Below are 10,400 nucleotides of genomic sequence, written 5' to 3' on the forward strand. Positions count from 1 at the left end.
AGCCATCCTAACAGGTGTGAGGTGGTATCTCACTGTGGCTTTGATTTGCATCTCCCTGATAATCAGTGATGTTAAGCACCTTCTCTTGAACCTATCCGCCATTTGGATCTTTTCTTTGGAAAAGGATGTCTATTCTATTCCTCTGCCCATTTTTAAAATCAGATTTTGTTTATTGAGTTGTATAAGCTTTTGAAAATACATACATATATTTTTGGATATTAACCCCTTATCCAATATATGTTTTTGCAAGTGCTTTCTCTCATTTCATAGGTTATCTTTTAACGGGGTGTCTACATCAGTGGGGTCACCGCATTGTTTCCGCTGTTGTACCTTGTGTGCACTTTTTCTTCTCTGATCCACTTTGCTTTAGCTTTGGTCCATCCTCATCAGAGTCCCCCTGTTATAGCTCATGGGGAACACCCGTCTCCCCCACTGGACTGACAGCTCTCGGTGGGCAGTGATGGCGGCTTTATCATCTGTGTCTCTCCACTGCCTGGCACAGGCCTGGCTCCCTATAGGTCCTCAGTGTAAGTTGGGGGAACTAAAAAAATCCCCTGCTGGGAACATTCCGTGGGTGATGGCAAACACAGGCAGATTAAACAGCCGTGACGAACAGCCCAGAACCCCCGGGTGAAGCACTCTTCTGATTATGTTGTAGCCACCTGGACAACTGAAGACAATCTCCCCATCTCAAACTATTTAAGCTAACCACCTCTGCCAAGTTCTTTCTGCTGTGTAAGGTAACATATTCACAGGCCCTGGAACTTGGGGCGAGGCCATCTTTGGGGGAGAGGTATTCCTCTGCCTATGGTAGTGCATCAGGGCAATAGTGAGTAGGGAAAATAAAACAAATAAATAGTAAAATTACCTTCCCAGTGTTAAGCTCCAAAATCAACACATAATGGATGAGAAGAGCGCTTAGAAAAGCCCCCTCCGGGGGTGCTTCCTGGGCCAGGGTCTAGCAGTGGGCAGGGTGATGTACGAAGGACCACAGAGGAAGGGCCATCAGAGGGCAGATGTTTTCAGGGCCACCCAAATCTGTCCAGGGCTAGGGGTGTTCACATGACTTGATGGGAATGTCTAGATTCGTTCGCCACCAAAACCCGAGGTTGTTATGCAGTCCCACCTCCCCCAACACCTCCAGATTATGACTGGATTTCTTTGGGGAGTTTTCCTGCAGGGAGAGGATATTGATACTCAGGTCTCAGGTCTTGTGAGTTAGCCGCAGTGAGTGACTCAGTGCCACCAGGATCGATAAGCTCAGAGACGTGGACGGTCATGAACTTCGGGGCCCAGGAACTGTCACCAAGGAGCGCCACCCTGGGAAGGGTTCTTGGGCCTGCCAGTTGACCCAGCCCTGGTGACGCCATACACTGCCTTTGAGACACAGGAACCGGGTTCATTGTTACTGAGCAGTAGCAGTAAAGATTACTTCCAAAATTTCTAAACATGTGATTCAGACAACGTGATTCACCATGGCTTTTACTATTTCCACCCCAACTTCACTGTCCATGGTTAACAAGCCAATTATATAAAACAAAGCTTGCTGGGGAAAAAAAGTCACAAGAAGAAATAAAATATTCAAGAGGCAGCATGCTGTGATGGCAATAGGGCTGATGGCAGGATTTGAATTCCGGCCCCTTTCCATCTCTCAGCCTCAGTTTCCTCATCTGTAAAATAAGGGGCGTGGTCTCAATCTGGGATTCTCAACCTCGACTGCACATTAGAACCATCCAGTGAGCTCATGGAGAATGTCAGTGCCCACGTGTCACCAAGGCTGAGAATCACTGTCTCTGAGTGATGGTCAAAGTCCTTCCCACATCTACTCTGTCGTTCCATGAAATGTCTGAAATTTTTCAATGAAAGTCTGGGTTCAGATGTGTTGGAGGCACCCCATCCTCCTCACTGAATAGTAAATTCAACTAAACAAGGAAATGAAAATTGAGTGTCTATTACCTACAAAGCACTAAAGTTGGTCCCTTAGGGGTTCCTGTCCTCAAAAGGCCTTAGTGTGTGCGTCAGCTTAGGTGGCCCAAATCATGATAAGTGGAAAGGGATGGACACTGTTCCTTTGAAGACTCGCCATACCCATGTATTAAATGGGCAATTCCTTTAACTTCTATGAGGCTTGTTTTTCCAGAAATTCACAGCCTGAGTTATGCGTATACATCCTTATATTTGTCAGTAAGAAGGGGAAGGGAGATATAGCCTCACTCTAGCAGCCAAAGCAGCCTCCCTGCCTCCCCACCTGTGGTCTTTACCTAAACCCACTGATCCCCTGTACGCTGAGGTCTAGAAATGGCCCATGATCAGGTTTCACTTTTAATATTCATGGAGTACTTACTGTGTGCCAGGCACGACTCCAAGAGCTTTATGGATCTTCACGCATTTCAACTGCAAATGATTCTACGAGATAAACACTGTCACAGATGGGGACAGTGAGACAGAGAGCTCGTGTCTCTTGTCCAAGGTTACAGGGTTGGTCGGTGGGGAGCTGGGATTCGAACCCGGAGCCTGGCTCTGGCACTCATGCTCCTGACCGCTTATAAATGGAACCTGTGTATAAATGGATGCCTCCATGAAATGTTCTATGACTGCCCAAAATAATGCTTACCAAAAAAAATGGATAACAACAGGGGAAATGTTTATGTCAAAATGTTAAGTGAAAAGTTAGTAAGATAAACTCTTATATAACTGCTGTGATAAAGTCTATGTAAAGTCAAAATAAAATGCAAATTACTAAAAAATATATACACAGTAAAAAAGACTGGAAAAGGGAAAAAAAGAGACTGCAAGGAAAATGGCAAAATATTAAGAAACTATGGGGATGGGATTCTAAGTGAATTTTAAACTCTCCCTATTTTTTGCTATTTTTTTTCATAACGATTATACTTTCTTAAATATGTGGCATATGAAGTCCTCCTTACATTTTGCTGTAAATAGTTGTGAGGGCTAAGCTCTGGTATTGCAAAATGTAGTTTGGGTTTCAAAAATGAGCAGATCAGTAATTTGGAATTTAAAAGATGTTTCTCTCATGGATAGAAGAGTATCCGTAATGATTAGATCCTTTTAAAACTAGTATTTTGAACTAAGAGTCCGAGGCACGGTTCCAAGAACTTTCTCTGTATTTCCTTATTTAGTGGGTAGGAATTATTATTAGCCTCTTTGTGTAGTAATAATGAAGAAACGAGTTTGCAAAGCTTGGGAACAGATGCCAGACAGCCTCTGTCCAGAAGCTGTTGTAACAGCCACACACTTCTCATTCGCCAGTTAGTCCAGCTGAGGGCTGGGGTGTCATGGTCCCCCATCTTCCTCCCCGCGCAGCTTTCATTGTGAACATGCCATATTTTGGCTACCGTTACAGCTAAAAAGATTTTGATGGCTTTCCCGGGGACCTAACTTGCCCTCAGAATATTGTTTGTAGGGGAAAAACAGCTTTGGACACCATCATGGGCTTGCAAAAACGGTGCCCTGCCCCCATCTGAAGGTCACTTATACAAAAAATTCAATTATACAGAAAAGATTTCCCCAGACTGGGTGTTTTATTCTTACGGATGGCCGCAAGTGATGCCTCATGCCTCACTTCTGGCAACTTCCATATGAATTTAGTTCTCCGGCTCCGCCCTCGGCATACACCTGGTCCCTGCCGCCTCACCTTGGGCTGGCCAAAGCTGCCTTCTTCAGGACCCCACACAGAAGGAGTAGCCATTCCTAGACTTCTTCTGCCCTTTTAGAGGGATTGTTAGTGCCAAGGCAGTGCTATTTGTGACGTCTCTTGCTCAGGGTCAAGCTCAGGTGGGTCAAGTTCAGGTAAGGAGAGAAGCCCAACCACCCACATGGTCTGTCTCAGGCCTTCCTAAAATAACATCATTGAGCTAGCCAGCATTCTTGGTCCAGGGATGGCGTCACCTGAGAATGAAAAAGCCACATTAGGTCACTGGCTTGAGCCTGGCACTGCATTTTGGATCTCTGTCCTTACTCTAAAAAGGGCAATTTAATTTCCATCATGGGAATTCCCCCCTCCATTTCCTATACCAAGGAGAAGAGAGCCCCCTCTCACTCCCAGGCATCTAGAACCCTCCTGACCCAGCTCAGGAAGTGGGGAACATAGCAGAGCTGCCTGTGCGACTGGCAGGTATCTGTGTGTGATCCCTGAAGCTGGCACCACCCCACAGGCCTGCAGTTCTCTGTGGGTTAGTGCTTGTTATGCTTATGGGGGAGGAATCCGGTCTTTGGATGTGGGGGGAGGGTAGTCACCCGGGGCCCGTGGGGAAGATGCTCTCAGCGCCTCCTGATGCCAGCTCAGGGCTGGGTCCGTATAAAAGGCGGGAGCTTCCGACCGCATCTCAGTCCACCTGCCTCCCAGGTGACCTGCCCCGGTCCCTGAAGCAGGTAAAGCACATCTCAGGGACCAGCAGGGACTCTTGGTGCTGGCGTCTGGGGCAGAGAGAAGCCCTGGGCAGAGCGCAGTATTGAGGAAACACAAGGAGAGGGCAGATGTGGAGGGCCGGCTCGGCTGCAGGGGGAGGGTGGACGGTCCGAAAGAAGAACCTGTGTATTTTGGAAGCTACAAGGGGTTCGCCTGAAGTCAGGGGGTTCCTGGGCTGAAACCTTTGGCCTATTTCTTGTAACTGATTTTGCGAGATTGGGTGTTAAAAATCTGATCATCATAAAGATGAAATCTTGTGAATTCATATTTCAATTTTAAACGTAAGGGAGTTGTCTCGAGTTAGTTGAACTTAAAACTTCTGTATTGTCTTTTGGCTTCATTCAGCTCCTGCCGAGATGTGCTGCCAGCAGAACCAGCAGCAGTGCCAGCCCCCTCCCAAATGTCCCCCCAAATGCCCACCCAAGTGTCCTCCCAAATGTCCCCCCTAGTGCTCAGCTCCCTGCCCGCCTCCAGGCTCTTCGTGTTGTGGGTCTGGGGGTGGCGGCTGCTGCCTGAGCTACCACAGGCCCCGCCGGTCTTTTCGACGCCGACCCCATTACTCTGACTGTTGTGACAGTGGCGGTGGCCACCAATCGGGGGGCTCTAGCTGCTGTTCTGGGGGCTCTGGCTGCTGCTGACCGCGCTGTGAGGAGCACCGAGATCAGCTTTACAGGAGCCAAGCTGCTGACGACCCGGGCCTGAGACTGCTCCTTGTTCCGCAGGGAAGGGCTGTAGGCAACGTCCGGGGTTCCTGTCTCCTTGCGTCGGTGTTCATCCGCTGTGAGGGCCAGAGGGCTGACCTGGGTCTTCGGCGCCTGACTCCCCCTTGGACACACTTCTTTGAGACTGGTGTAGGAGTTCAGTTAGGACGCTGTTTTCTCTGCCACAATAAAGCTTTTTCTCCCCGATGTCACTACCTCCTGATTAAGTTTTGTCCACCTCTCCTGCTCCCCACCCGTTGCATCAAACCGTCTCCCTCCCCTTCTCTTAAGTGCATGTGAATACTTTAAAAGTCAGTTTGGGAAGCAGATTTGGCGCTGAAGCCACTTAGACCTCTGGGAAACACTCGCCCGTTTACGCTCTGAATGTGGGAACTTGAACTTGAAGGGGAGAGTCGTGTCTGAGACCATCATGTTGACACAAGCCTTGCACGATGAGAGTTGGGGACAGGTTTTCGGGGAGAAGGATGGCGATACCCAGAAAGGTCACAGTGAGATGAGACACCCCAGAAGGGTTTGCTTCAAGTGAGGGTGAGAGTTTAAAAGGGGCTCTGTCTCCTGGTTATGGGGAGTAGGGTCACCCAAAGTGTTTCTTCTGGACCCCAATGAATGGACACCCTTTACTTCTCTGACTGTTATAATCCCAGGTGCTTCCATCAGTTGACTAGAGGAGAGCTGATGAAGGGAGTGAGTTTAGGAGGCAGGGATGAAATGCTTGAGCCCATTTCCCCTGGATCCTGAAAGCCTGAGCTTGGGTCTGAGTAGAGAACCAAGAAGGACAACCTCCACCGTGTGGTTTGTGTGTGTGTAGGGGGGTAGGGTGAGAGGGGTGGGGAGCAGGGGTGCTCTGGTGACTGTATCTGGTTTTCTATTCCTACAGGCATAGGCTGACTCCTCCAGGAGATATTCAGAATGTTTGCGATAGAAATGATCATTCCCAATCAGCCTTTTATATACGAGGTATGACAATTAAGTTTGCAAACTTGCCATTGTGCACTTACATTGGCAGCACTGTAGAAACAGCTCGGTAAGGTTTCATGACCTTGGTGTATCAGCGTCTCACAGCTGTGTTCAGGTGGACATGCAGTGGTGTCTTGCTGAGCGGCATTCATTATTGTGGTTGTGTGCCGTCGCAAGAATGTCTGAGCTTGAATTAGAGCAATGAACAAACATGAAATTTTTTGTTAAACTTGGCAAGAGTGGAAGTGAAATCAGGGACATGTTAGTCCACGCTTATGGGGATGATGCCTTGAAGAAAATGGCAGTGTACAAATGGATTAAATGTTTTTCTGAGGGGAGAGACTGTGTCACTGATGGAGAGAGGTCAGGGCGGCCGGTAACTAGCAGAACTGATGAAAACATTGCAAAAACTTGTCGAATTGTGTGTTAAAATCATCAGCTGACTGTGAGAAGCACAGCAGACCAAGTAAACATCGATAGAGAAACAGGAAAATCTTAACTGAAAATCTTGGCATGAGAAAGGTGTGTGCAAAAACAGTCCCAAAGGAGCTCACTGATGAACAAAAGCAAAGGAGTGTTGAAGTTTGCCAAGACCTTTTGGGGAGTCAAGACGATGTTTTGGGCTGTGTTTTCACTGGTGATGAAACATGGGTTCCCAGTACGACCCTGAAACAAAGAGTCAAAGTGCACAGTGGAAGTCAGCCAGTTCTCCATGACCAAAAAAGTTCTGTCAGTCCAAATCAAGAGGCAAAACGATGTTGCTAACTTTTTTCATATCAGAGGGATTATTCACTATGAATTTGCACCAACTGGACAAACAGTTAACTAAGTTTACTATTTGGAAGGGCTGAAAAGGCTGTGTGAAAAAGTTAGATGAAAATGACCTGAGCTTTTCACTAACAATTCATGGCTCTTGCATCACGACAATGTACCAGCTCACACGGCACTGTCTATAAGGGAGTGTTTAGCCAGTAAACAAATAACTGTATTGGAACACTCTCCCTACTCACCTGATCTGGCCCCCAATGACTTCTTTCCTTACCCAAAGATAAAGGAAATATTGAAAGGAAGACATTTGGATGACATTCAGGACATCAAATGTAATATGATGACAGCTCTGCGAGCCATTCCAGAAAGAGTTCCAAAATTACTTTGAAGGGTGGACTAGGCACTGGCATCAGCGCATAGCTTCCCAAGGGGAGTACTTTGAAGGTGACCGTAGTGATATTCAGCAGTGAGATATGTAGCACTTTTTCTAGGATGAGTTTGTGAACTTAATTGTCAGACCTCGTACAAGATCAACAGCTAGGCCTTCCTTTGGTAAGAGTTAACAGTGATGGGTAAAGTGAGTTAGTATATGAGGCCATAGCAAGTCCATATAATGAATTCATACTTGCCCAAATCATCTCTCAGAGAAGATCCTGTCTTCAACTTGTGACTTCATTCCTTCCGTCTCTAATACTGACCTCACTTCTTGGAATGTCTCACCTGTACTCACCAACAGGTGACCCTAGGTACATGCAACCTGTTAATCAGGCTCTAAAGCCATGTTAAATGAAACTGGTATCTTTTGTGACTTAACCTTTCTTTGCCTGTTCCCTCATGCCACTCCCAGCTCACTCACCCCCTAACCTATGTCTCACCATCAACTCTTGAATTCTTAGTCTTGGATTTCATTTTATTTATTTATTTGTTTATTTATTTTTATTTAAAAAATTTTTTGTTTAGTCTTGGATTTCTTTTGATTTCACCTTCATGGCTGTGGGCAAGTGCATTGATGAAGGAGCAGTTCTGAAGCCAGTTGACCTCCAAAGTCTCCCAGTTGTTAAAAGTTAGTTATTCTAAAACACCGTTTTTCATGGACACTTGGAACCTTGGGAAAGATCTCCCTCCCTCCCTCCCTCCTTCCCTCCTTCTCTTCTCTTCTTCCCTTTGTCCCTTCCTTCCTTCCTTCCTTCTTTCCTTCCTTCCTTCCTTCCTTCCTTTCTTCCTTCCTTCCTTCCTTCCTCTTTTCATTTGGCAGTGGTCCCAGGGAGACACTATCTTCAAAGGGAGTTTGGGGATGGGGTAAGGAGCAGAGAGGCCCACAGGCTGGCTTGGCATTGCCACGGGACCAGTATCCAGCACACAATTTTCTCTTCGGCCCACCATTGCTGTTGGAATGTGGTAACATGACTACAGTCACCGCCTTTCTGGTTTTAACGGCTCCATAACTGCCTGGGCTTTTCTTCTTGCCTCCAGTGACAGAGAGAAACCGCCACTGGGATTCCCACAGGCACATCCCTGCTGTTGCCTTCACTCAGTGTCCTCTGGACGCATCTGGATGAAACCCAGCAGGCTTTTCACTAGCATGTGGCCTAACTTGAGGAGCCTAAGGCCCAAGAGCCAGAGAGACGCAAACCAAGACACCAAGTGGATGAATGACCAAGACATGACCACACACGGACGGATGTGTGAGCGGGATCGGTGTGTGTGTGTGTGTGTGTGTGTGTGTGTGTGTCCATGTCCATTGTAGAAAAGGGCAAAGACAACAAGTCCTGAGAAGGGGCCGCAGACCTCTCCTCACTGAACCTCTGTGCTGTGTCTTCACCCACACAGCCCTCCCAGCTATGAACTGCGTCCTGTTTGGAAAATAAACAAGCCACAACAATCCTGGCACCTCTGTGCAGTGACTTGAACGTGCACGTGCACCACCTACTGTGTTACCTAAGTGACAAATGTCTCTGGGATGTGAGTGTCAGCTGAGCCTGTCTATTGGGAAACGGACTCCTCCCAACTACCCAGCACCTATTATCTATAAAAGGTTCTCTGGCTGGAAGCTACTCAGTCCATAGCCTAGCAGGTGGCCCGTTCCAGTTGGAGAGCTGAGTGTCTTCCGGTGGCACCAAGGGCTGGTAAGTCTCTAAACAGGGTCTGGGGAGGAAGTTGGGAAAAGGTGAAGGCAGACCACAGCGGGAAGGAGAGCCCTGGTATGCGCATTAGGTGGCACCTGAGCCAACCTCTGGGGACTTCTGCAAGGCTCCCTGCAAGTCTGTGGCAGAGCTGTGACTAGAACCCTGGTCTTTGGCTCTCGGGTCTGGGATGCATTTCCCATCTTTGGCACCAGTCTCCTTTTGCTGTGGTCGTTGGAAATGGCAGCATGGGCAGGAAAGAACGACCTAGACAGACATGCTTCTGGCCTTTGTGGATTCTTCAGACCCGTTTTGGGGATGCAGGCGTGACTGGGGAGTTTCTATGGATGCGGTGTTCATACAACACCAGTAACTATACGAACATCACTTGGAAGTCGGTGGCCACATGAGATGGGGGAGAGGGAAAGAGCCAGGAGAATTTTGGACTGGATCACACAGATACATTGCCTCAATATCCTCGCTATCCTTATTCCATCCCCAGAAAATGGGAAGCCGCTGACGCTTTGCACAGTTTCCCGCTCTGTGCATGTGTAACGCTCGGGGAACAAGTCTTTGGGTGTCGTTTCTCTGCTTCCTCTCCTTTGTTCCTTGCACCGGGTCAGGCTCTCTTGCTTACAAAAGCCACATCTCAAGAGCCCTGAGTTCCCCTGTTGGAAAGCAAACGTCTGTCTACCTCGCGTGTGAAAGGCTGCTTTTCTTGCAGGTTCACGGTGACGATCCCGCGATGTCCTCCCAGCAGAGCATGCCTTCCGCCAAGGGCTTTTCCAAGGGCGCTTCCCAGGGCCCCTCCCCGTGTCCCGCTCCAGCGCCCGCCCCGGTGCCCTCCCGGGCTTCTGCCTCATCCTCCTGCTGCGGCTGCTGCGGAGGCGACTCCGGCTGCTGCGGAGGCGACTCCGGCTGCTGCGGGGACTCGGGCTGCTGCGGCTCGGTGTCCACGGGCTGCTGCTGCTTTCCAATGAGGCGCCGCCGGCAGCGCAGGAGCGGCTGCGGCTGCTGCGGAGGCAGCCAGAGGTCGCAGTGCTCCGGCAACACCCAGAGCCAGGGCTGCTGCGGCAGCTGCTGAGGCCACCGCTGCCCAGAAGAGCTGCGGGACAGCCACCTGCCGCCCGGAGAGCGGCTCGCCCCGGCCCTCCCACCCCGAGTCTCCGATGCCGGTCACCAAGCTCAGTCTCGGGGCTGGGCCTCCGAGTTTGCCCCCCATCAAGCTAACTGCACTTGGGTGTCCAGAAACCCAGCCTGTTCTCAGCCCCGCAAAACTCCCTGGCCCCTGTGTGATTTTCCTCCCCGTGTGGGACACTGGACTCTACTGTCTGCATGGGCTTGCACGCAGTAGGTGCTCAATAAATGCTAATTGATCTGATTGCTTTTTAAAGACATGCC

At 49.0% G+C, this 10,400-nt stretch overlaps 1 protein-coding gene across 1 annotated transcript; it reads left to right on the forward strand.

The window, feature by feature from the left end:
• The first annotated feature begins 9,744 nt into the window (after window positions 1–9,744).
• Window positions 9,745–10,083, forward strand: CRCT1 (cysteine rich C-terminal 1). Its single transcript, XM_019628948.1, has one exon. It carries the CDS (start codon window positions 9,745–9,747, stop codon window positions 10,081–10,083), a length of 339 nt encoding a protein of 112 aa, XP_019484493.1.
• Window positions 10,084–10,400: the final 317 nt, after the last annotated feature.

Source organism: Hipposideros armiger, unplaced genomic scaffold, assembly GCF_001890085.2.
Source record: "Hipposideros armiger isolate ML-2016 unplaced genomic scaffold, ASM189008v1 scaffold_819, whole genome shotgun sequence".
Classification (NCBI taxonomy): Eukaryota; Metazoa; Chordata; class Mammalia; order Chiroptera; family Hipposideridae; genus Hipposideros; species Hipposideros armiger.

Excerpts from the sequence above, each read along its gene's own strand:
- CRCT1 (XM_019628948.1), top strand. The coding sequence starts at position 9,745 with ATGTCCTCCCAGCAGAGCATGCCTTCCGCCAAGGGCTTTTCCAAGGGC.